General features: G+C 39.5%; 1 protein-coding gene and 1 non-coding gene across 3 annotated transcripts in view; one reads left to right on the top strand and one right to left on the bottom strand.

Moving 5' to 3' along the window:
- LOC124622399 (tumor necrosis factor alpha-induced protein 8-like protein) overlaps positions 1-27,238 on the top strand; it is a 905,915-nt gene extending 878,677 nt beyond the window's left edge. For both annotated transcript variants that reach the window (XM_047148087.1, XM_047148086.1), the window contains 2 exons: positions 17,104-17,274; positions 24,058-27,238. In XM_047148087.1, the coding sequence (XP_047004043.1) occupies positions 17,104-17,274; positions 24,058-24,300 (414 nt within the window). In that variant the 3' untranslated portion in view covers positions 24,301-27,238. The remainder of the gene's footprint in view (positions 1-17,103; positions 17,275-24,057) is intronic.
- Trnat-agu lies at positions 13,352-13,423 on the bottom strand. Its single transcript has one exon. It is a non-coding gene; the product is annotated as a tRNA-Thr (tRNA).
- Positions 27,239-27,730: the final 492 nt, after the last annotated feature.

Raw genomic sequence — 27,730 nt, 5'->3', positions numbered from 1 at the left:
TTTAATCTTCTGAGAAGTTTTAAATCACTTACTCTCTGCCCCATAGTGAAAATTCGTTCTGAACATCGCCCTAGTTTTGTAGGTGTACAGGATCTAATTATCACTGAGTGACTTCACCTGGATTTAGCATGCCTGAAGAAACTTGTGTAACCTCTTCTTTGCCGAATTGAGGCCATTGCCCAGGCTAGAGATGGTGGTAGTAGCGTGATCTCTCCTGAGGTGACTACATCTACATATATACTCCACAGTGCGTGGTGGAGGGCACAATTCGCGCCAAAGTCATATTCCCCCCCATTGTTCCACTCGCGGATCGCGCGAGGGAAAAAACGACTGTCTGAGCGCCTCAGTACAAGCTCTAATTTCCCTTTTCCCTTTTCTTTGAATGGTGATCATTCCGGGATCTGAAAGTTGGAGATAATAATATGTGCTCTACATCCTCAGCGAAGATCGGATTTCTGAAGTTAGTGAGCAGCCCCTTCCGTTTAGCGCGTCGCCTATCTGCGAGTGTGTGCCACTTCAAACTTTATATGAGATTTGTAATGCTCTCCCGATGGCTAAATGCACCAGACACGAATCTTGTCCCTCTTCTTTGGACCTTCTGAATCTCTTGAATCAACTGGTAAGGGTCCCATACAGACAAACAATACTCGCAAGACTGGACGAACTAACGTGTTGTGAGCAATCTTCTTTGTTGAAGGACTGCATCGCTTCAGGATTCTACCAATAAACAGCAATCTAGAGTTCACCTTGCCCATTACTTGTGTATTCTGTTCATTCCATTTGAGATCATTTTGAATAGTCACACCCAGATACTTGACAGATGTTACCGCTCCCAAAGACTGGGCATTTATTTTTTACTCGTGCTATAATGGGTATTTTCACCTTGTTATACGCAGTAGATTACACTTACTAATATTGAGGGATAACTGCCAGTCGTTGCACCACGCATTTATTGTCTGCAAATCCTCACTGAAAACTTTTGTGTGGTACTACTTTCCTGTAGACTACAGCATCATTGGCAAACAGTCTAATGCTGCTTCAATACCATCAACTAGATAGTTTATGTAAATCGTAAAAAGCAGCGGACCTATTACGCTGCCCTGGGGCACACCTAAAGTTTGTCTGGTGTGCTTATTAAAACTTTTCATTCACTAGTGTGAACATTTTAATATCATTAAATACCCTAACCTAAATGTTACAGCCACAATATGCCCTCATTCAAAAATGACAGTTAATAATGTGAATATTGTTACAAAAGAAATGGTAAAAGTCCATGAAAGTGGTATAGGCGTCGGCAGAAATTTATATAGTAGGGGGCAGATTTTGAAATTGTTACTTTTTATGAGACTGATTCGATGAATCAGTGGATGGGTCAGAACCTCAGAACTGAATTTGACACGAAGCTCATAAAACATAATATATCTCAAATATTAGCTACTCAGTATTGTTTTGAAACTACACAGAGGTGACAAAAGTCATGGAATACCTTCTAATACCATGTCAGATCTCCTTTTGCCTGGTGTAGTGCAGAACCTTGAAGTGGCATGGCCTCAGCAAGTTGTTGGAAGTCTCCTGGAGAAATATTGAGTCATGGTGCCTTTATAGCTGTCCATAATTGCAAAAGTGCTGCCAGTGCTGAATTTTGTGCACAAACTGACCTCTCGATTAAACCCCATAAATGTTTGATGGGATTCATGTCGGGTGATCTGGGTAGCCAGATCATCCATTTGAATTGTCCAGAATGTTCTTTAAACCAGTCGCAAACAGTTTCGGCACGATGATGTGAAAATTCCATCATTATTTGGGAGCATAAAGTCCATGATTTGCTGCAAATGGTCTCCAAGTAGCTGAACATAAACACTTCCAATCAGTGATCAGTTCAGTTGGACCAGAGAACCCAGTCCATTCCATGTGAGCCAACGCCAGTGTGCACATTGCTTCTATGGCAGTCTGAGTCCATGGCTTTGAGGGATCTGCACCACACTCAAACCCTACTGCCAGCTCCCACCAACTGAAATCAAGACTCATGTGACCAGGCCACAATTTTCCAGTCATCTAGGGTTCATGAGCCCAGGAGAGGTATTGAAGATAATGTCATGCTGTTAGCAGAGGCACTTACGTGGTCATCTGCTACCATGTCACTGCACTGTCCTAACAGATACATTCGTTTTATGTCCCACATTGATTTCTGCCATTATTTTATGAAGTGTTGCTCGTCTAGTAGCACTAACAACTCTAAGCAAACAACGCTGCTCTTGGTTGTTAAGTGAAGTTCATCATTGTATTGTCCTTTGTGATAGGTAATGCCTGAAATTTGTGTTCGGCATTCTCTTGACACTGTGGAACTTGGAATACTGTATTCCATAACAACTTGTAAAATTGAATGCTCCATGCATTTAGCCTCAACTACCATTCCATGTTCAAGGTATGTTGATTCTCATTATGTGGCCATAATCACGTCTGAAACCTTTTCATATGAATCACATCAATACAGTGTACAGTATGCTACTTGTTGTGACTTGGCAAGACAGCCAAGTCACTATGAGGTGAAGCCGAAAGGCACGCGCTTAAGCTCACGCAGGCCGGCGCGAGGTCTGGAACAGTTAAGGGAATTAATAGTAGCAAATAAAGTACGTAGTTGATGTAATACTTAACTTTAATCCATAATTGGTGTACATCGCTCTTGTTGATACATCAATAATAATCTCAATACAAACTGGTAATGGCGCCTTGCTAGGTCGTAGCAAATGACGTAGCTGAAGGCTATGCTAACTATCGTCTCGGCAAATGAGAGCATATTTGTCAGTGAACCTTTCCTAGCAAAGTCGGCTGTACAACTGGGGCGAGTGCTAGGACGGCTCTCTAGACCTGCCGTGTGGCGGCGCTCGGTCTGCAATCACTGACAGTGGCGACACGCGGGTCCGACGTATACTGACGGACCGCGGCCGATTTAAAGGCTACCACCTAGCAAGTGTGGTGTCTGGTGGTGACACCACACTACTGCCATCTGTATATGTGCGTATCGCTATCCCATGACTTTTGACACCTCAGTGTAAATTACTTTGATTCCCAAATTGAAGCATACATGCAAAGTATGTTATTTGATATAATCAATATGAATATGTAAACCACTTTTTCAGTTAATGATCTGTAATTAGACACTCATATGCTTATCTGCAGCACATCCAACAAATTAGGAAATAGAGCTAGAAAATGATTACAAAAGGTATTTTTATTTGTATACAAGTAATCTTGGGTTGATACTGAAAAACAATGTTTTCTTATAAAACTCGTCATATTAACGGTTTTATTTCATTATCTTCATAATTTCTATTTTTGAGGTTGACTTACATATTAATAAAAGTGGTTTGAAAGCTAAATTTTTGAACTTTTTGAGTAAAGAATGAACCAGGGGAGACGAATGCTAGAAAACAACCGTCAGACTGGGGTGTATGTATAATGTAGCCACTTTTAGCTTTACCGTGGACTTTGAACTGGTCCTTCCTGCCGGGCATCTGTGAAGCTACCACCATGCCGAGGAACCGGCACAATTTATTCTGAATGAAGTGACAGCCACACAAGCCTTCCCCCATCCCCCCTCTCCCTCCAGCTCTTAGTGAAAGGAAAAAATATAGTGCAGTCAGCTGCTGTTCTCTAAAGAAAGTTATTTAATAGTGGTGTTACGTATCTTTTTAACAGGTTCGGAACTGGAACTTTTTTATGGCTACTTACAAGTCTCATCTTGCCCCCCGCCCCCTGAATTAAAGGATGTGGCCAGTGCCTTATCTTGCCCTCCCTCCCCTTTCTGGATGCATATGAAAGGCAGATAAATAATCAACATATACATTCATTATTTCTCCTGCTAGCAAGGCTTGAAATTTTAAATTTTATACAAGGAGTGATGTGGTGCAGAGGTAAAGGTATTGGACTTGCATTCAGGAGGAGCGGGCATGAGATTTCTGTGTGAACACCCAGGCTTTGTGTTGATGTTTACACTTACTAACACTCTGTATTGCGTATTCACTGAGTATACTAGCAGTGAACAAGAAGTACAGAATCGTACTGTCCAAGAGTAGTCCAGGTCTTAGGCGGCAGTTGTTATCACAAAGCAACCGGTCTAATATGCAGATACAGGGAGCACCAACGAAAACTACCATTCCCAAAACAGTGCTCACTTATGTCAAGCAGCTCAGTCATGGGATTCTACCAGGCAACACAGCAAACATTTCAAGGGTGTGGCCTCTTCCCAGCACTTGTCTTGTGACAGCCACTCGCAGCTCACAGCACTATTGGCAGCAAATATGGACTGATTTCAGACATTGTGATAACTCCCGTTTCAGTGACTGAATCAGTTACATGCTTTGTTTCTCCACAATTCCCCCAAACCACCTAAGCCTTATGACAGGATGGTTCCTTTGAAAACGATGTGACCAATTGCCTGTCTTGTCCATGTTCAGTCTGAATATGTATTCAATTTCTGGTAATCTGCTTGTACATGGACATTAAATCCTAATCGTCCTTTTTTCCTTCTAAATTGTATAAACATATTGTTTGGAGGACGCGTTAGTCTTCATGTATTTGATCGGTCAAAGCAGAAAAGGCATGAACTAATGAAAAAAGATGGCAAGCACTGTCAGCTGCTTGTGACACTGGGTACAGATATACCATTGGAATGAGCATTGTTTCCCTCCCTGACAGACCCTTATCTTTTTACCCACACCCCTCAATCCTATGGAACATATTTTGTACTGTCACAATGCTTCTCACTCAGTGCAGGTCCTCCACATTTTAAGTGAAAGTACAGTGCTTCAGAGCCTTTTCATAGAAGAATATCAGCACATAGAAATTGTGTTTTTTTTAAATGTTATGTATTTTTTTTTTGTCCTTTTAGCAGTCCATCATTAATCTTTTTAAATTAAAATGAAAAAAGTCCTCATGTTGCTTTTTCCCTCATCTTTGGTAGATTTTTAAGAATGCTCTTGGCCAAAGAGTGTAGTATTGTACTGCTGCCAGCCCACCCACTGTCCATATGAGGCAAGCAGGGGGTCATAGGGAAAAAAAACAACTTTGCCATGAGCTTAGCTTCAATATACAGTGTGATTCTGTACCTCTTGTTCACTGCTTGTGTGTACAGTGAATATGTACTAAAGACTGTTAGTAAGTGTAAACTTCAACACAAAGCCTGTGTTCACAAAGAAATTTGATGCCCACTCCTCTCGAATACAAGTCCAGTACCTTTACCTCTGTACCACGTCACTGCAGCCTTGCTAGCAGCTTAGCATCACCCTGAGATTCTCACACAGTTAGAGTACGTCACTGTTTGTTTACATGTCACAGTTAGAACAAAACTTTAAGATTATACGCATTTGCCCTGTTTTACAAATATGTTTGTTTGTAGCAACAATGCAGAATAATTGTTATTGAAACAGAAAAAAATCACTGTGAGGAAACATGAGTGAACGATGTGTTCATGAGAGAACCGACCAGCCTCTCTGCTGCTTCTATTGTCCCAGCCACTGCAGGAACTGAAACTGATGCTAGCACAGCAACAGTTGAAATGCTAACTCTGTTTTCAAATGTTCCTTTGCAAAGAAAAACCCATGAGAACTGCCCCAATTTAGTCCTTGTACCACTGAAAAGATGAATGACAAGTGTTAGTGTTAGTGGAGATAAGAAACAGCTGAAATTGTTAAAATTGAACAAATCTCCAGGCCCCAATGGAATCCCTGTCAGATTCTATATTGAATTTGCAGCTAAGTTAGTCCCACTTCTAATTATAATTTATCTTAGATCCCTTGAGCAAAAAACCCATGCCCACTTCTTGGGAAAAGGCACAGGTCACACCTGTCTTCAAGAAGAATAGTAGAAGTGATCTTCAAAACTACCATTCAAAATCCTCGTCATCGATTTGTTGTAGTATCTTACAACATATTCTGAGCTCTAACACAATGAGGAATCTTGAACAGAACAACCTCCTCAATGCCAACCGGCATGGATTTTGAAAACATCGATCATATGAAACCCAACTCGAACTTTTCTCACTTGATATACTGAAAGCTTTGGATGAAGGCAACCAGGTAGATGCAGTGTTTCTCTATTTTCAAAGCATTTGACTCAGTACTGCATGTATGCTCGTTGTCAAAAGTACAATCATATGGAGTATCAAGCAAAATTTGTGACTGAATTAAGGGCTTTTTGGTAGGGAGGACACAGCATGTTATCTTGGATGGAGAGTCATCATCAGATGTAGAAGTAACTTTGGCTGTGCCCCAGAGATGTGTGTTGGGACCCTTGCTGTTCATGTTGTATGTTAATGACCTTGCAGATAATATTAATAGTAAACTCAGGCTTTTTGCAGATGATACAGTTATTTATAATGAAGTACCATCTGAGAGAAGATCTTGATAAGATATCAACGTGGTGCAGAGATTGACAACTTGCTCTAAATGTTCAGAAATCTAAAATTTTGCACTTTACAAAACGAAAAAATGTAGTACCCTATGACTATAATATCAGTGAGTCACTGTTGGAATTGGTCAACTGATATAACTACCTGGGTGCAACACTTTGTAAGGATGTGGAATGGGGTGCTCACATCGCTTCTGTTGTGGGTAGAGCAGGTGGTAGTTTTTGGTTTATTGGTAGAATACTGGGGAATGCAATCAGTCTACAAAAGAGAATGCTTGCAAATCACTCTTGTGGCCCATCCTAGAATATTACTCAAGCATTTGGGTGAGTCATACCAGATAGGACTAACAGTGGGTATTGAACTTATACAGAGAAGGACAGCATGAATGGTCACAGTTTGTTTAATCTATGGGAGAGTGTCACAGAGATACTGAAGGCAGACTCTTGAAGACAGACATAAACTATCCCGAGAAAGTTTATTAACAAAGTTTCAAGACCCGGCTTTAAATGATTACTCTAGGGATATACTACAACCCCCTATGTATCGCTCAGTAGGGATTGCGAGGATAAGATTAAAATAATTACTGCATGCACGGAGGCATTCAGACAATAATTCTTCCCATGCTCAATATGTGAATGGAAGAGAAAGAAACACTAATAACTGGTACTATGGGACGTACCATCTGCCATGCACATCACGGTATTTTGCAGAGTATAATTGTAAATGTAGTTGCAGATTTCCCATCATGATGTAGCGACAGTGATAAACTGCATCATTCAGTTTATATGTCTGTCTATCTTCTCAACCCAAAACAAATGACACACAGAAACAATATTTCCCCATTATTGTTCTTATCTTCTATTAAATGGCAGATTACTTAAATCTAGTGTAATGACCTCCTTTTCCCTCAAAGTATAACACAAACTGTGTTTTTCTTTTCTTTTCTGTTGTGCCATCTCCAGGTGCTTGGTGTAGTGGCTGTGTTTGACAGCTGTTTTTTCTGTTTTACATCAGACAATTATGAAATTGCAGTCGGACCTGCTTCTTGCAACTGCTGCCTGACGTTTCTGGAATCCATTCACTAATTCAATGTAATTATGAAAATGCCAAACCACTAGCAGCTGACAAGAAAATGAATTATCACCATTCCACTGAATTTTTCTTTCTCAGTCACAAAGACCCTAAATTACATTCACTCCAGGGGCTGTCTCTCTACTACATGGGTGTGTATATGGCTGGTGTGAGGCTCAGAGCTATTGTAGTATTTTTATCATTTCCCATGTTGCAGTTCTCTGTTCCCCTCTTTCAAATATCTATCAGATTCTTCTGAACCCTGTGTTAAGTCTTCATGTCAACCTGTTCCTTAAGTTCTGAACTGGACCGCACCCTTTGCTTTCTTGTATCACAATTCCGGTAAATTAAAATCTAATCCCCATTTTCGGGTTTGAACCACCTTTTCTCTTTTTTTAAAATTTTGATGGTAGTGCAGGTCATTTAGTAAAGGACACTTCAGATGGCACCAAATGCATAGCATATCATGACCACCACCACATCCCCCATACGTGGACAACTACTCCTGCCAAGCAGCCCAAGCAGTAATGAATCCAATGTGATGGGTGTCATCGTATGTCCTCTCGACCATAGCTCACTGACAATCCATGACCCATACAGTTGGTGCCCGAGCTGTTAAACCCGCCCCATCCCTTCTTACATAAGAGAAAGAGTAGGTAGATGCCTATCCTTTTATGCCACCAGGACTCTGAGCAACGACTATCAAACTAGGTGGACATGCTGGGTGATGGCCATGGTGTTAGCCCTTGACCAGTGTAGGTGGCATTATGGTGGACACCTTAATATTTAGCATAAATATTTAGTTATGTTACCACGATAGCCCCCAAATGTTGAAGGGATTGACCTCATTTGCAAATATATCATCACACCAACAGCTTGTACCCCCTGTCAGCTTGAAACTCTGTACAGCAACTCCTGGCCAAAATTGTACATCCATCTGCATATTTTAAAGCATTAACCAATGTATAGCCCCAACCTTTAGGCAGTTATTACACGTAACAGATGTAATCTTAAGACCCCCCTGCTTTGTAGAGTTTGCTCTCATACAATCACTCTTTCCACCTTCTCCCTGCGTCTCACTTTCTCTTTCTCTTCCTCTCCCTCTGCCTCCAGCCTAACTGTGAATCCCAACTAAAATTTTACCACTGTAGCCAACATACTTATTGTACTGGAAGTTTATAACGTGCCACCTGGTTGTATAAACGAGTATGAAGTTTAAGCTACATTAACTTGTCAAAATAGGATTTATATATCACCAGAAATACACTCCTGGAAATGGAAAAAAGAACACATTGACACCGGTGTGTCAGACCCACCATACTTGCTCCGGACACTGCGAGAGGGCTGTACAAGCAATGATCACACGCACGGCACAGTGGACACACCAAGAACCGCGGTGTTGGCCGTCGAATGGCGCAAGCTGCGCAGCATTTGTGCACCGCCGCCGTCAGTGTCAGCCAGTTTGCCGTGGCATACGGAGCTCCATCGCAGTCTTTAACACTGGTAGCATGCCGCGACAGCGTGGACGTGAACCGTATGTGCAGTTGACGGACTTTGAGCGAGGGCGTATAGTGGGCATGCGGGAGGCCGGGTGGACGTACCGCCGAATTGCTCAACACGTGGGGCGTGAGGTCTCCACAGTACATCGATGTTGTCGCCAGTGGTCGGCGGAAGGTGCACGTGCCCGTCGACCTGGGACCGGACCGCAGCGACGCACGGATGCACGCCAAGACCGTAGGATCCTACGCAGTGCCGTAGGGGACCGCACCGCCACTTCCCAGCAAATTAGGGACACTGTTGCTCCTGGGGTATCGGCGAGGACCATTCGCAACCGTCTCCATGAAGCTGGGCTACGGTCCCGCACACCGTTAGGCCATCTTCCGCTCACGCCCCAACATCGTGCAGCCCGCCTCCAGTGGTGTCGCGACAGGCGTGATCGGAGGGACGAATGGAGACGTGTCGTCTTCAGCGATGAGAGTCGCTTCTGCCTTGGTGCCAATGATGGTCGTATGCATGTTTGGCGCCGTGCAGGTGAGCGCCACAATCAGGAGTGCATACGACCGCGGCACACAGGGCCAACACCCGGCATCATGGTGTGGGGAGCGATCTCCTACACTGGCCGTACACCACTGGTGATCGTCGAGGGGACACTGAATAGTGCACGGTACATCCAAACCGTCATCGAACCCATCGTTCTACCATTCCTAGACCAGCAAGGGAACTTGCTGTTCCAACAGGACAATGCACGTCCGCATGTATCCCGTGCCACCCAACATGCTCTAGAAGGTGTAAGTCAACTACCCTGGCCAGCAAGATCTCCGGATCTGTCCCCCATTGAGCATGTTTGGGACTGGATGAAGCGTCGTCTCACGCGGTCTGCACGTCCAGCACGAACGCTGGTCCAACTGAGGCGCCAGGTGGAAATGGCATGGCAAGCCGTTCCACAGGACTACATCCAGCATCTCTACGATCGTCTCCATGGGAGAATAGCAGCCTGCATTGCTGCGAAAGGTGGATATACACTGTACTAGTGCCGACATTGTGCATGCTCTGTTGCCTGTGTCTATGTGCCTGTGGTTCTGTCAGTGTGATCATGTGATGTATCTGACCCCAGGAATGTGTCAATAAAGTTTCCCCTTCCTGGGACAATGAATTCACGGTGTTCTTATTTCAATTTCCAGGAGTGTATTTATTCCATCACATGCATTCGACGCCTCAAAACAAACATCTCCAAAATCCTTAAAAAATTTATTCTGTAATAATGTTGTTACTATGTATATTATTTGTACTTTGTGATAATGTTTTCTCTTCTGCTATATGATATCTGCACCATATAGTTTCCAAACGGCATATTTTTTTTTATAAAATATGACAGTATACATATGATGTGTTACAACAGTGAAAAAAACCTGTGACCTCTGTAGGTATTCTATTTTACTTATTTTATTTTTACTGTTAGATAAACATGTAGTTTATTGTCAAAAGTAACCCAAAACCATGTTCTGAAATAGTGTTTTGTTTCTCCACTAGACAGTGCCACAAGTTACTCCACACACACACACACACACACACACACACACACACACACACACATACAAATGTCATACTAACAAATGTAAATCCATCTGATGATGGAGGTTTAAACCTTTGAAATGCGCCGTGGAGAGAAATAAACAGTGACTGGTAATAGTAAACTTGTTGTTTCATTCAATGTCAATAACAGTCACAGTAAAGCCTAACCTAAAATGTTCTTATTTAAAGTAGAGGAAATATTTAATGAAGTTTGAAATTATGTGTAAAGTTTGATGCAAGTCACTAAGTGCTCTTATTCTGAAATGCTGGACGAATATGATCTGCACATTGTCTACACCTACACTCTGCAAGCCACTGTGAAGTGCATGGGAGAGGGTATGTCCCATTCCATTTATGTATGGAGCATGGGAAGAATTATTGTTTAATGTCTCTGTGTGTGCTGTAATTAATCTAATCTTGCTATCACGATCCCTGTGTGAGTGATACAAAGGGAGTAGTAGTACATTCCTAGAGTCAGTTCTTGAAACTTTGTAAGTAGGCTTCCTTGGGATAGTTTATGTTTATCCTCCAAAGTCTGCAGTTCAGTTTCTTCAGCATTTGTGTGACACTTTCCCATGGATCAAACAAACTTGTGACTACTTGTGCTGCCCTTTTACTTTACATGTGACTAAGCCTGCATGATTGTTTCATTTCATGTCCCTACTAAGTGTTACACCCGGGTATTTATTTGAGTTGTCTAATTCCAGCTGTGACTCATTGATATTACAATCGTAGGATTCTACACCGAAGCACCAAAGAAACTGGTATAGGCATGCATATTCAGTTACAGAGATATGAAAACAGGCAGGATACAGTGTTGCGGTCAGCAATGCCTATATGAAAAACAAGTGTCTGGTGCAGTTATTTGATCAGTTACTGCTGCTACAGTGGCAGGTTATCAAGATTTAAGTGAGTTTAAGCTTGGTGTTATAGTCGGTACATGAGTGATGGGACACAGCATCTCTGAGGTAGCAATGAAGTGGGGTTCTCTTGTATGACCATTTCACGGGTCTACCGTGAATATCAGGAATCCTGTAAAACATCAAATCTCCTACATCGCTGCGGCCAGAAAAAGATCCTGCAAGAACGGAACCAACGATGACTGAAGAGAATTGTTCAATGTGACAGAAGTACAACCTTTCCGCAAATTGCTGCAGATTTCAATGCTGGGCCATCAACAAGCGTCAGTGTGCGAACCATTCAATGGAACATCATCGATTTGGACTTTTGGAGCCAAAGGCCCACTCGTGTACCCTTCATGACTGTAAAGCACAAAGCTTTACGTCTTGCCTGGGCCCATCAACACCGACATTGGACTGTTGATCTGTTGATTACTAGAAACATGTTGCCTGGTCGGATGAGTCTTGTTTCAAATTGTATCAAGTGGATGGATGTGTACGAGTATGGAGACAACCTCATGAATTCATGGATCCTGAATGTCAGCAGGGGACTGTTTAAGGCTCTGTAATGGCGGGGGCTTATGAAGTTGGAGTGATATGGGACCCCTGATATGTCTAGATACAATCCTGACAGGTGACACTTATATAACCATCCTGTCTGATCACCTGCATCAGTTAATGTCCATCATGCATTCTGAAGGAGTTGGGCATTCCAGCAAGACAGTGTGGCACCCCACACGTCCATATTTGCTATAGAGTGGCTCAAGGAACACTCTTCTGAGTTTAAACACTTCCACTGGCCACCAAACTCCCCAGACATGATTATTATTGAGCCAAACTGGGATGCCGTGCAATGTGCTATTCAGAAGAGATCTCCACCACCTCGTACTCTTACAGATATATGGACTGCCCTGCAGGATACATGGTGTCAATTGCCTCCAGCACTATTTCAGGTAGTTGAGTCCATGCCACATTGTGTTGTGGCACTTCTGCAAGCTTGCAGAGACCCTACACAATATTAGGCAGGTGTACCAGTTTATTTGGCTCTTCAGTGTATGTTTCTTTTTTGTTTTGTGGAGTACACAATTTTGCATTTCTGAACATTTAAAGCAAATTGCCAATCTTTGCACCACATTGGAATCTTATCAAGATCTGACTGAATATTTGTGCACCTTCTTTCAGATAGTACTTTATTATAGAAGACTGCACCATCTACAAAAATTCTAAGGTTACTATTAATATCATCTGCAAGGTCACTAATATAAACATGAAAATAAGAGTCCCAACACACTTTCCTAGTGTGCACCCAAAGTTGCATCTACATCCAAGATAACATGCTGCGTGCTCCCTACCAAAAAATCCTCAGCCGAGTGACATTTTCTGCTTGCTACCTCATTTGATCATAGTTTCGACAACAAGTCTGGATGTGCTGTTGAGTCAAATGCTTTTCAGAACTCAAGAAATGTTGCCTCTACCTGACTGCCTTGATCCAAAGCTTTCAGTATATCATGTCAGAAAAGCTGGGGTCCGCATGATCGATATTTTTGAAATCCATGCTGGTTGGCATGGAGGAGGTCATTCTGTTCGAAATATCTCATTATGTTTGAGCTCAGAATATGCTATAAGATTCTACAACAAAGGATATTGGGTGGTAGTTTTGTGGATCATTTCCTCTATCTTCGATAAGGCTAGAAGCTGAAGCAGTGAATTAAAATTTGTGCCACAGCTGGCACTTGAACCCAGTTCTCCTGCCCACTAGACAAATGGGTTAACCCCTACTTCACTGAAGCAGTAGGGCTACCAAAGCTACATGGACTACCCTAGTCCAGTTTTGGGTTAAATCCTGCGTGTACCTCCATCATCAATAAGGATAGAAGCTGAAGCAATGAATTAAAATCTGTGCTGCAGACAGGACTCGAACATGGGTCTTCTGCTTACTAGGCAGATGTGCTAACCACTACACCACCATAGCATTGTGACAATATTTCCCCATTGTATACAAGGCTGGGGTGCTATTCCAGTGCTGGAGAGCCTCAGCAATACTGATGACTTAAGAAGAGGAAAATGGGCTGAAGGTGTGAACTGAAGTTTGTGTTAGGGAGAACATTGGTCTAGGGTAGCCTGTGGTAGCCATAATGTAGTGGTTAGCACATCTGCCTAGTAAGTGGGAGACTCATGTTCAAGTCCCAGCCATGGCACAAATTTTAATCTATTGCTTCAGTTTCTATCCTTATCAAAGATAAAGTTTAGACTCATATGTCTCCAGGAAAACGTAATTCCATCAGATCAGCTTCTACTATCCTTCTTGTAAATGGATGTGAACTGTGCTTTCTTCCAAATGCTGAGCACTCCCCCCCTCCCCCCCAACGAGCTCCCGTAGATTGTAGTTAAAAGGGGGGCTAACTCAGCCGCAAATTCACTATAGAATCTGATAGGGATGCCATCGACCCTTGAGCTTCGTTCAGTTTTAACGATTTCAACCGTTTCTTAACATCACTGACACTAACACTTATTACACTCATCTTTTCAGTGGAATGAGGATTAAATTGAGACAATTCTTGGTTTTTCCATTGCAAAGGAACATTTTAAGATGGAGTTAAGCACTTCAGCTTTTGCTTTACTACCCTTAATTTCAGTTCCCACCTCATTTGTGGGTGACTGACAGTAATCTAGATCCCACTAACAGCCCTTACATACAGCCAGAATTTCTTTGGGTTTTGTAAAAGATCATTTGACAAGATTCTGTTACAGTTAACATTCAAAGCTTCACGCATTGCTCACTTGGTAGCTAAATGCATTTCATTCAGTGTCTTTCTTTCTATAGCCCAGTGCTTTGTTTTACCTATTGTGCGGTAGTCTTTGTTTCTTTAGAAGTTTCTTTGCTGTGACTGGATCCCATGGAGGGTCCCTCATATTATGAATTGTTCACCTGGATACATATCTGTCCAGTGCATCATCAGTTATTCTTTTAAACTTGAGCCATAGTTCCTCTACATGTTCCTGTCCTGTGCTAAAAGTTTGAAGTTCCTCATTGAGCTTAGAGTCTACTGATAGTTTGCTGAAGGTATGTATATCTTTCTACATGTTTTAATTATCCTGTGTATTTGGTAAGGATTGTTGCCATAATCATACCATGCTCACTGATACCAGTCTTCATATGGACATCCTCAAAGAGGTCAGATATATTTGTTGTCATTAGATCTAATATATTTCCATCGTGAGTGGGGCTCCAATCTATCTGTTCTCGGTAGTTTTCAGAGAAGACATTTAGTAATGTTTTGCAGTATGTATTGTCACACCCATGACTAACAAAACTGTAATTTTCTCAATTGATTGTTGTTTGATTAAAGTCTCCACCAATGATTACAGTATGACAAGGGAACTTATGCACGAATGAACTGAAGTTCTCTCTAAAGTTTTTGGTTAGGTCAGGAGGTGTGTATGATGGGCAACAAAAGGATCCACTTACCATTTTATGCCCACTCCTGATACTGAGTCCTGCCCAAACAGATTCGCATGCAACTTCAGCTTCTATCTTGGAGGATTTGAGTTTCTTGTCTACTGTGACAGATAAGCCACTTGCATTTCCCATAACCTATACTTCCAATGTACACGTAAATTTTCTACAAAAATTAGCTGGGTATTTGCTTGTGGGTAGTTAAGCTGCCTCGAGACATACTCACTTTCTAACTGTTATATTTGTCTTACCGCATTAAAACTTTAACAAAGATTATATCTTTTAATGAGTAGATTATGAAAGTGATTTAAATTGTTAAGTTTGTTCAACTGTGCAAAATATTGAAAATAAAAGTTTTGCTGCCTCTGGAAGACGTTAGCTTAGGAGACTGCAATATGACCTTGACCCATGAACCAGGATAGATGTTCAGATTACCAGCTATTCATTGTAATCTAATTAAACTATAGATGTGTTGCTTACAGGTCAGCAGCACATTCTGTTTTAGACCTACTACACCCTGTACACCACAACTGAGGCATCATGGAGGTGTTTGCATGAACATTATTGGTAATCTCCTTGTTGAAAGAGATATTCCACCTTTAAAGATACACCATCAACAACTCTTAATTAGTTATATGGTTAAGATATGTTATAGACTAGAAAATCCCTGTTTCATGACATTTTTCCAAAACCCCAATATTCATCTCATTATGAATCACTTGAAAATGAGAAGAACAGCAGTTCTTTGGCATGGTTAGTGGGTTGTTTCACAACATTATAAATGCTGTTCACCACAGGCTTATTACACCTTGGTCTAGGAACTTGGTTCTGCTGTTCGTGCATATAGACAGTCCACCTCTCGAGTAATTGTTAACATGATACTAGCATCTAACTCTCAAGGAGTAAAAAGTTTTTGTGACTTCCAAGTGATGCTGAGAAAATTATTGGCACTACATGATCTCCCTTTTTTATTTAAAATTCTTCTATTTGCTGGAATTCTCATATACAAGTTTATATATTTAATTTACTCAGAGTTTTAATAGACAAGAAGAATTACAAGCAGATAGAACAGCTGGCTAGTGCTTACTTCTAAGAAGTGAAATTTGTAGCACTACTGATAGATACATTTAAAAGTGTTAACAACAATATGTAACTTTTAGAAATTATAATACCTTCCTCAGGAAGGAAGGAGGGATAGGTTGTGGCAGGTAGGAAAAGAAGGAAAGATCACTTGGAGCATCAATTGAGAAAGACTCACCTATAGTGAGGATGCAGTACTATACAAAAACATGTAATGAAGTCATCAACATATAGTGCAGTGTGTTGTCATAAAAGATAATCAGAAGATTTTAATATAGTATCACTTCAGAATCTGAAGCTTTTCGCCATTTAAAAAGATACCTCATTATTGGCACTGGCATCTCCTGACTTTCCACCATCAAGCCTCCATAATTATTATAAAAACTGTTGTACCACATGTATATTTCTCATGTTAAAAACTTGTAGCATGTTAGTAGGCTTGGCTAGGACACTAAACTTGATGAGATTGTTCAGTCAGGACAATGGAATAGAATGGGACTTTGCTCATAGATGCACTATCTTTCCGAATCATTTTATGCAAATGTTTGTACGGTTCCTTTTCCTTGGAAAATACAGGATGGAATGATTACAATATTATCAGAAGGGTAGATCAGTGCTCACCATATAGAGGAGATGCTGAGTCACAGACAGGCACAACAAAAAGACTGCAATACATTTGAGCTTTCAGCCAAAAGGCTTTCTTCTAAAGCAGAAAATACACACACACCATCACACAAGCACAACTCTCACACACATGACGAATGTCTCTGCTCATTGCCAATGTATAGCAGTCTTTTTGTTGTGCCTGTCTGTGACTCAACATCTCCTCTATATGGTGAATAGCAATACAGCCGTTACATAATATTACCAGTAAGTCAAACAGGAAATGATTATTTTATATATTTCTCACTTTTATTTTATTTTTAAAGTGAATTATTGCTGTTGTTATATTTGTTCCTGCCTTATAATTGTTTACCATATTTAATTTCATTTACTTATGTCTTGCTGTTAACTTTTTCCATGATTTACATTGCTTCTACCACATATTATCTATTTACCTTTACAGTGGTTTACAGATAAGCTAAATTTACATTTATTCTTTTTCTTTTCAACAGACTGGAAATCGCAAAGAAGCGGAAAAGTTGGTGAAGAACATCATAAAACTGGTTGTGAAGTTAGGAGTGCTCTACAGAAATGGGCAGTTCAGCAATGAAGAGCTGCATCATGCAGAACGCTTCAAACAGCGGTTTCATTCAACTGCCATGGCTGTTGTTTCATTTTATGAGGTATGTATATATCTAAAGATATACAGTGACAACAGAACCTGTGTTCTGATGGATACTTTGTATTTGTATGATTATCACATAACATCGAAGATGAGAAGGAGAAGAATGTATGAAAAATGTGACTAACCTTAAAAGAGATAGATTTTGGAAAAAGTGTTAAGGATGTTGTTCACAGTGATTCATTAATGTTAATTCATTCAGTAATTGTTTTTTGTAGATCTTGCCATGAAAAAGAACATGCAGGGACATGCTATGAGTCAAATCATGCACATACAAACAGAAGTAACTATTAAAAACTGCATTAATAATTTACTTTTGTTAAAACTGCTATAAACTATTTGTCCTTATTCAGTCTGCATTTTACAAAATATTGTAAACCCCCCCCCCCCCCACACACACACACACAGGGAGGGAGAGAGAGAGAGAGAGAGAGAGAGAGAGAGAGAGAGAGAGAGAGAGAGAGAGAGAGAGATCCTAGGAATTCCAAACAGGGGTGGCAGCTGCACAGGCTAGGAATAAGATATACGGGTACCAGAGCCAGTGAGGTGCAGTGCACAGTGAGGGTGATGTGGAGACAGGAAAGGGAAATTGGTGGGTGGAGGTTATGGGGACAGCGGATCAGCAGAGACTGAGGCCAGGAGGGTAATGGAAGCGAAAGATGTGGTACAAGTATCACTCCCATTTGTGTAGCTCACATAAGCTGGTGCTGGAAGGAAGGATCCAGTTGCCACAGGTTCTGAAGCAACCACTGAACTTGAGCATGTTGTGCTCAGCTGCTTGTTGTGCCACTGGGTGGTGACTTTATTTTCAGCCATAGTTTGGCAGTGGCCACTCATTCTGGTGGGCAACTGGTTATCACACCAACATAAACAGCTGTTCAGCAATTGCACCAGAGTTGGTATGTGTCATACATGCTTCATAGGTGGCCCTGCTTGTTATGAGACAGGATAAGCCTGTGACAGGACTGGAGTAGGAGGAAGTGCTTAGTGGATGGATTGAGCAGATCTTCACTTGGGTCTTCCACAGAGTTGTGATACCTGTGGCAAGTGTGTGGGAGCTGGAATGTCATAGCCATCACATGCCTATATTTATACTGCCTAGTGGCTCCCTTCCATCCTACATCTCACATCATCTGTCCTGCAGTTTACATTTATATTGTCTCTCCTTTATTGTCCATCCTCATCTGTTCCTACCTTTTTCTTCTCACGTCTCTGGCCCTGACCACCATGGTCATGTGTGACTTGTGAGACCTTGTGGCACCAGTCAGGGCCATTTCAACAGTGTTGCGTGCTATTCTATGAACCACCCATCAACCAGGTCACAGCTACAACACTATTCTAGTAACAAACCACAAAATTTCATCTCCACTTGACCCAGCCCTTTTCACACATTGCTTCCGTCAGAATTTTATGTCTTTCCTGTTTGGTTTCCACACTGACTATAACTTACATGCAATAAACCACATACAAAAGGATGGAAGAAATTGTGGTGAGGGCAGTGACACGAGTTAAGTTACAGGACTATTTTATTGCCCTCGGCACAATTTCTTCCACCCTTTTCATTTCCTAAACTCGTGCTTTGTTATCCAGTTCCCTTTACAACTATTTAAAGCTTTCAGTTGTCTATTTCCCCATGTCATTTCATATTTTCCTAGCACCATCCCAGCCTAAACGGACCCTGCTCCATCTATCTGAATCAGTTCAGAAAAGTGCCCCTTTTCCTAGCTGAAGCCCAATGCCACAACATGTTCCTTAAACGCAGCCTAAGCCATAGAATCCCCCTGTCCCAAATACCTAACCATAAAAATCCCTTTTCAGGAACTGAGCCTTCCTTTCACAGTGATCTTATCTTTTCAAATTCTACCAGTCCCTATTCCTCACAAACCTGGTACTGCAAAAGCCCAACCCCATGGCACAGGCAATCCAGAACCATCTCTGCTCCCTCTGAAAAATACTGTTACTGTGCAATCCTGACTACATGCATCTTTTTTCCATGTTTGAAATCCTTGCTCTGCAACACCTGGAAGATCATCTCAGACATCAACTCAATTAATCTTCCAACATATGGACATTCTACCCTCAACTTACCTATCCTACCCATAGTGAAACCCCTCACCAATCCCTCATAGCACCCAGATCTTGCCTAGCTGACATTTTAAATTTGCCACATCCTCCAAAACACTCTCCCTTGAAATTCAGAACCCAAACGGACCCAAAATACTGTTATTAACTTTCCACAAAAAAACTCAACTTCCCTCCCCCAAGTATCAATCCTATCCAAAGGTGTCACCTTCAGCCCTGCACCCAAGGTTACCCATGTGGAAACATCTCTTCTACAGCAAAAATTCTCTCCCATACAGGCTAGCCAACCATGGGTGGTGTATCTGCAGTGACAAGAATTCTCTTGCCTAGTATGCTGAAAGTCTCACTAGGGACTCTACAGACAGGCACTACCCCCTCCCCCCCAAACCTAGTCTGCAAACAGTTTTCTCATGCCACATCATCACACTCCCCTAATCCTCCCACCTCTCCCAAGAATCAGCTACAAAGAACTGTCCCCCTCATCACCCTCACCTAGAAAACTGAACAATATCGTATGACAGGAATTTTTGACTATGTATCATCACGCTTGGAATTAAGGGAGTTTCTACCCAAGATCTTTCCCACTCTTCCTAAAGTGGTATTCCATTGCCCTCCCGTCCTACGTCCTCCCGTGTTTTCTTTCCATTGCATTTATCAGCTCGCTTAAGTAAAATCATGAACATAAACATTTCTGCGTATGGCTGTTAACTGATTTCATTTGGTTGCAATGGGAAGTTTGCCCAATTGTCATTTACATGTACATCTATATGGCCTGTAGCAAGGAGCACGTCGTGTACCATTACCATTACCATTTCTGACTCACCTTCCTTACTATCCCATATCGTCTTTGCAGATGTCATTTAAAAACAATGATGTTTTGTTGAAATTATAACCAATAAAATGTATTGATACCCACAAAGAGATTAGCCCACACTGCTGGAATAACAACAACTCAGAATCAAATTTGCGCCCCCCAAGATTCCGTTGCTGACCCACAAATGGTCTTGACTGAAGTAGTTCTCATTTAAGGGAATTCAAGTTTTCTCTCTCTATTTTTTAATTGATGTTTCCTGATGATACAAATAAAATGAAATGAAATGATCATACGGCATTCATCGTCTGGAGTTCCCACATGGGTAAGTTCGGCCAAAAAGTTACGAGTCTATTGATAGGGGTCTAAATCAAACACAACAGTCACGGCAAAGACAATTATCGAATAGGAAACAACTGTGATCTAAAAAAACTCATATTACATAATTCTAAACAATTATCAATGATTAACAATATCATTTCCAAACAGGTAACTCACTGAAACGGATAAGCTGATTTAGAAACACTTGTATAAGTGCTAAAAAAAATATTTTTTGAACCGCATTTTAATTTATCTTTGTTAGCATGCCTCAACAACGTATTCTAAATGAAATATTATGGAACGTACCATGGCTTACGTTTCTTGAAGGTGAATGTGAAGTTTATTAGGATTATTGGTAGCATTGCCACCTCACCAATTTTTGACAGGATTGTCTACATATTAGAGTACTGTCCAGGAACCTTTGTGCTGAATTTACACTTCATGAGAACAAAGTGAAACAGTGATATGTGGCTTTCCTCCCTCAGGTGCTAAACATGGTTCAGAACACACAATTTCCTGTTAAATTGGATATTATTGGGTAGTGAAGTTGCCAGCAGCACATTTCATGTCCAGCTTGAACATTTACGAATTGGAAATGATCATTGTTCTGAAAAGGTGTTTTGTGCTTCCTCTGATGATGAAAACAGTTCATCAAGTTTGTTCTGATGAAAACTGTTACAACAAAGAACCAAGAAGTTTCAACAAAAATTGGTTAGAAAACAAAGATTTTTTCACATGATAGATAAAAGAAAAAGACTTCACAGCAAAATGTGTAAATTTGCCCCATCATGTTTGTGATCAAATTTCAATGAAGAAAAGTTGTAGTGGCTCATCAGAAGACACAAAAACACATTCTGGCACAACAGCAGTGCCACAAAAATAAAATTGGCCAAGTGCTAGCATGACTCACACTCTCAGGGTTCCATACAAACTTAATTATGTATACAGATAGTAATTCTATCCGAAGAATCGAGAATATCTACAGTTTCGATACTGGCAAGATATTGGTCCTTGGAATTCCATGAATGTCGTATGATATAATTATGAATTAACAATTTTCAGATTTTTTTTCTTTAACTGATACTATAAAACTTTGCTTTTTGACAAATTTCATAATTCTATGTCAGTGGGAAGCACCCTATAACTTTTGATGAGTGAGTTTACGAGTACAAAAAACGTGACCTAATTGGCCACATCTTTAGACTACACTGACTTGGAAGCTTTTATGCTGCCAAGGACCACATACTTTAGTATGTGACATAAATTTCATCTTCGTACATATACCCATTCCAGAGAAAAAGGGATCTTAATAGACAGACAGACTGACTGACAACAAAGTGACCCTATAAGAGTTACGATTTTACTGAGTCATGTATGGAACGCTAAAAACAATCACAACTTTCTTTGTGAAGAAACATATGTCCAATGTCATGATACGTGCTGAAGTTGCATCTGTTTATCACAGTGTAAAACATGGTCTTAGCTACAAGTCACAGGATTATCATTGCATCATTCCTTGTTTCCAGACAGTAATACTGCATCTAAAATTTCGTGTGGAGAACTAAGACAACAACTATATCGAAAAAATTCTTGGCTCATATAGTCATGATGAGCTTCATAAAGTTTTTTTTTTTTTTTTGTGTCCTCAGTCACTTCAAACTGAGGAAATATAAAACTGCAGGATACATCAGAGATTGCTAGATTTTTATGAAGACTCCAAAGAAACCCACAAAGATATTTTTCATGGAATAGAGAACATTAAAGAATCCAATGTCTTTCATCTTAACCAAGTAAGGTCCTACAATGCTGACAGTGCTCTAGTGAACTATGGCAAAAAAATCTGTTTTTGTCTTACTGAAAAACAAAAATCCGTTGACTTTGAGAGCCAGTTGAAACTGCCTCGTCATAAATTTATAATACCGTAAAACTTGGTCTTAACACATTTGATTATGATGCTCGAGTTCTCAAAATCGACAGTGAATTTTGTTTATCTGTTCCACATGTTCAGTCACTGAGAGAATTTTAGAGTTAGTGGAGATGTTTAAAATGGCACTCACTACATCCTGCAATTGACAGAATTGTATACTGCTGGCCTACCAGCAACTATTTTATTTCAGAGCTTGAGAAAGATTGTTCAAGACTGATTTGGTAGTTTGTGGCATCAAATGTGCAGCATGACGCTGAAGATACTGAACTTCTTTTCCTGAAAGCTATTGGTTTTCTGCGCTGTATTTTGCCCCAGTTTGAAACTGCCATTAGAAAACTAGAAAACAGCTTAGTTACTTCTGTTGAGTTGGACTTAATAATAAGCTACCTTAAGAGCAACCTTAGATAGCAGGAAGCAAGATAAACTATTAGGAAAGAAATATAATGAAGCCGTGGAAGAAATAGCAAATCACAGACGTTGAAAACGAGTCACAATCTTTTTTGACGCATTGCATTAATTATTTGTCACAAAAATATGACTTTTATGAGAACAATGTGTTCAGTCTTTTTGCTTAAAGAACAGGAAGATTTTCATCTGCAATGGTACTGTGTTTTAAAGGTTACCAACAAATTGAATTTCACCCTCGATGAAGATCAGTTATGCAGTGAATTCTGTGATTTCCAGAAGGCATAATCTGGGCATGACAAAAAGTAAAGCAGAAGACCAGGTTTGGGTAGATTTCTTTAAGCAGCAGACCACAATTGACATCTCCCATTCTCAGTTGCTTAGCGTACGTTACACATAATTTCAGTTCCTGCCAGTAAATCATTTGGTGAAAGAATTTTCAATATGATCTAGAGCCAGCGATCAGAATAAAGAAACTGGATGTCCAGGGCTGTGGTGAAAAGAGAACGTCCAATAAAAGTGAACTTTTCTGAATGTTGTGGTGAATTCCTGAATCTTCTTAAAAAGGAAAGGGGGGGGCAGTAAAGGACTACTGAAAGCAGCAAAGAACTACACAAAATAGGCATTCAAAAATACAAAACAGTGGTCATGTTACTTTTGGACATTTTCTTCAAGATTTTTTTCTCTGTGTTTTTTTGTCTAGACTTTGAACTGGACTTGTTATATATTGCATTTAAATGTTCATTAAAAAATTCATTCCTTTTTTAAATGGCAAATCTGTACATTACAAGTAAGAGTGAAAAAGAGAAGACTTTCTCTTTTATTTTTGTGTTAACACAATATTAAAACTACATTTTGGTATGTTTCGAAATTATACATACAAAAAATTCAGTACATTACTAATGATATTTATTGTAAAATATTAGCATTTTCTTCACTTCATTTGATTGAGGCTTTCTTGAAAGATGGCATCCCTAGTTAATAGTGTTTCCGAAGTGTAGTAATAAATGATAATTTGTTATTGTGTGTCTTATTATGTTTGCATTTACGTATTTTATAAAGAGGATAGTTAACTTGTTCATTTAGAGAATAATACTAGAAATTTAGGATATTAGATTTTTAAAACAAAACTGCCACCAAGTAAAAAAAAGATTAAGTGGCACATTGATTTCCTGCGCAAGTGCACATGATATAGTTGTCATATTTTTTTCCACACTTATTCTTATTTCATATTTCAGGTGGATTTCAGTTATGATCGTATGTATCTTCTAACTGCCCTGGCTGAAGCTCGTACAGCGCTGGGTTTACTGGTTGGACGTCACCTTACTGACAAGAGCATCACACGAATTGACTCAATTTTCAACTTCTTTGGTGATCCCCAGTTCCTCGACACAGTATTTCGACGAGATTCTGAACTTCGGCCAGAACTAGGGCGAGTGGTTGAAGACATGAACCGAGCAATGGATGAAGGTGGCATGTAGTGACTGTGACATTCCCTTCTGGTTGTCTGTCAGCCTCAGGTAGTTGTGTGTGCACCAATAAAAGTAAAGGTACACTAGACTGTTGGGACAGCTTATCACCAGCGATGAAGATTATATACCACTAGCTGGAACAAATGAATCTATTGCTTATTGAATGAGTACCACATGGTGTTAATATTGCCATAAATTGTATCAGCATTTTTAAATATCTTGCCAGGTATATACATTGTGAAAAAGAGGTTGGTTTTTGCAAATTTCTGTACTACCTCTGTAGAAGTACAGAATTAATTTTTCTCCCCAAAGATATGGCCTTGTAGGCAGCCACATTCCATATCATTGTTGTAGAGTGGTATAGTTGTCTGCTGAACTAAGTAGCATGAATGCAGGTCCCAGTTCTTTCGCTGTGTGCTTTGATTTTTTCAAATAACTCACTAATGCATCCTCACATCCTTCTTACATTTCACTGGCAAATTTCACAAAATCAGTTTGATTTTGCTTAAAAAATTTGCTACAGTTTTATAACTTAGTAAAAAAATCTACAAATTTCAAAATGTTGCTCAAAGCTTGTTTTTAAATAGTCTGTAATGACTCATTTCAGCTTTGTGTAAGAAAAAGTACTTGAATAAGAGGGCTACAGGTAAGTGAATACTTAACTCACAAATGGAGATACAACTGGCAAAGAAAAAATATACTGAATATGGATTCATCAGTTTTTGAACCCACCATATGATTGTCACAAGTGAAGTTATTTGTCACTCCTACAACTACAATAATTGTCATGTTCTGAATTTTGCACCTAGTTTTCCCCACAGTTCGAGCTATACTTCCCAGATAAAAATTTGTGTAATATAACATTTCATTAAAGAACTTACAATTGTACATAAACTAATCTACATGCAATCCCTATACAATATCAGCACCTTTCATTGCAAGAAGTCACTGCCATATTTTGAGAATTTATTTGATTATAAAGTTGTGTCAATAAACAAATATTTGCTGCATATATTTTGATAAACTATTTGACTAGTCTTCTAGTAATGTGCACATCAAACTGTTTATGCACTGTGTCATTTTATAAAAACCTCATACAAGTCACTGCCTTTGTTTTGCTGATGTTTGTTCAAGCAAGTGAAATTGACAGAGAAATGAGATAAGATAAATGTATTATGAGTAACTCATAAACGTGTAAGATAACATTTTGCATCTGTTAATTTATGTACATACATATCACAAATGACCAAGGTACATCCAAAGTTTTGTAATGCATCTGTACAATGTAACCATATAGTATTATAAAATGCATTAAATAGTGTAGAAGTGTCAAAAGAAACAAAAAATACTTTCAGAAAAGGTATGTATCTCAGTGAAACAATAGGAATCTGTTTGATCAGCAACATTGTGCTAAAGCCCTGTGGACATTTTGAATAAAAGTCTTACACTTTCACAGTTTTACAAAAAATTATAACAGTTAACCAAGGCACACACACACACACACACACACACACACACACACACACACTCACTCTCTCTCTCTCTCTCTCTCTCTCTCTCTTTCTGCTAATTCTACTGCCTGTCCTATCTTAATATCTGGTAATGCCTTTGTTTGAAAATATTTTCTATGAGTGTGCTTACTTTCCATCTCCTAGTGTAATGGCATTGGACTAAGAGAGCTTATCTGGCATGTATGAAAATACAACCAAACATGGGAAACACTAGCTGGGATAGTTTTCATATCTTACAAGTTAATTTAAAAACCTTACAACGATATAGGAATGCATGCTCATTTGTGATCCTTGCTGTAATGGAACTGCCCCACTCATTTTGCTCATTGGTAGTGAAATCAAGTAGTATGACACAAGTAGCTATTTGTTTTCCAAGTTGTATGCATCCGGTTCAAAGCATGTGTGTATTCTGCTAATATGTAGTTGTAACTCCTGATCACTCCAGTAAAGAAGGCAGTAATTTTTAAATACCTTCCTAATTCCATTGACTCTGTTAAAAATCTAGTTAAAATCGATTTGAATAGAATAGTCACATGTATCGTGTAATATTGCAGACATCAACCCATTTTATTTCATAAGCATGCAAGTAAGAGACTACCTTCTGGAAACCAAATAGTGCACGCCATTGGCCTTCTGCTGTTTGTACTGATGACAGATTTGACACTTGTCATAACTACAGGCATAAATGAATTCTGTAGATCAGCTAACCAAACATCAGTAAAATTTTATTCTGTCAAAAGATACTTTGTAAACTACAGTGAAAATTTTACTTTGCTGTATTTGAGACTTGATGAAATGATATGCATTGTGACATAATAATAAGAGTGTAGCTGTCCTTTGTGATAACTTGATTTACTATTTACGCACCATTCACGTGATAAATTGTGGGGGGGGGGGGGGGGGATTGAAAGGGAAAAGAAAGAACAAAAATTATGAACTTCAAAATTTGATGCTTCTATTTTACGAGGCTCAAGGGGAACAAATGGTTGCTGGTACAACAATGCAATAGCTATTTTTAATTAACTGTTAAAGCTCATGCAGAAGCATAGTCAGATCTAGATTTATGTTCCAAGATATACAGGATATTTTTTGTGCTTTCTTCATCTGTCAAATGAATTATTGTTAAGCCTAGCGACTACAGTGTAGAGGGGAGTGCATATCTTGCACGAAATTGTATTACTATGTCTATAACTATTTATTATACTTGATCCTGCTTGTTATCAGGTGTAGTACGCAATGCACATAGTTATTTTTTCCTGTATGTCTACTCATTAATGTAATGTAACTGTTATCCTTTGTGCATATTATATTACTCCATACCTGTGACCATATACAAAATGAAGGCAGTACATTCCACTTCCATTCTATGCTAGTGTTTTTATAGTGCAAAGTTACGATTTTTGTTAAAAATAAGAATACAGGACCCGTATACTGGATAACTTCTTATTAATATGTCACTTTCAGCAATTTCAGTAACTTTAAATTGCATTTTCAGCTAGTAAAGACAAAATAAGATACTATATTTTGATACTGCACTTCAAAATAAGACAATAAAGAGTCCGCAGAAGGATACTGTTCCACATTGAGAAACAGGCTTGTAACAATAGTAATTTCTTTATAAATTAATATTACCATAGACCATTCACATTAATTTTCCTGTTGCAGTTTTTACTAACTAAAATCATTGGAACAATTTTGAGGTCTATGGTGAATATTTACATAAAAAACTGAAATAGAAAGCTGAAGTTAAAAGCTTGAAACTTAGATACAAGACCAAAATAAAATATTATACTAAGTGGGCAAAATAAGGTAACAGAGAAGTGATGCTGTAACTTTCATATCCTTTGAAAGTATAGCATCTTTATTGTGGATGTTTCTTAATATCTCCCATCAAAATACCTTTGATTTCAGTTTTATCTTTTTTTTAG

Source organism: Schistocerca americana, chromosome 7 (genome assembly GCF_021461395.2).
Source record: "Schistocerca americana isolate TAMUIC-IGC-003095 chromosome 7, iqSchAmer2.1, whole genome shotgun sequence".
NCBI classification, from domain to species: domain Eukaryota; kingdom Metazoa; phylum Arthropoda; class Insecta; order Orthoptera; family Acrididae; genus Schistocerca; species Schistocerca americana.
The sequence above is the reverse complement of the archived record's forward strand: the minus strand, read 5'-3'. Positions and strand labels throughout refer to the sequence as shown.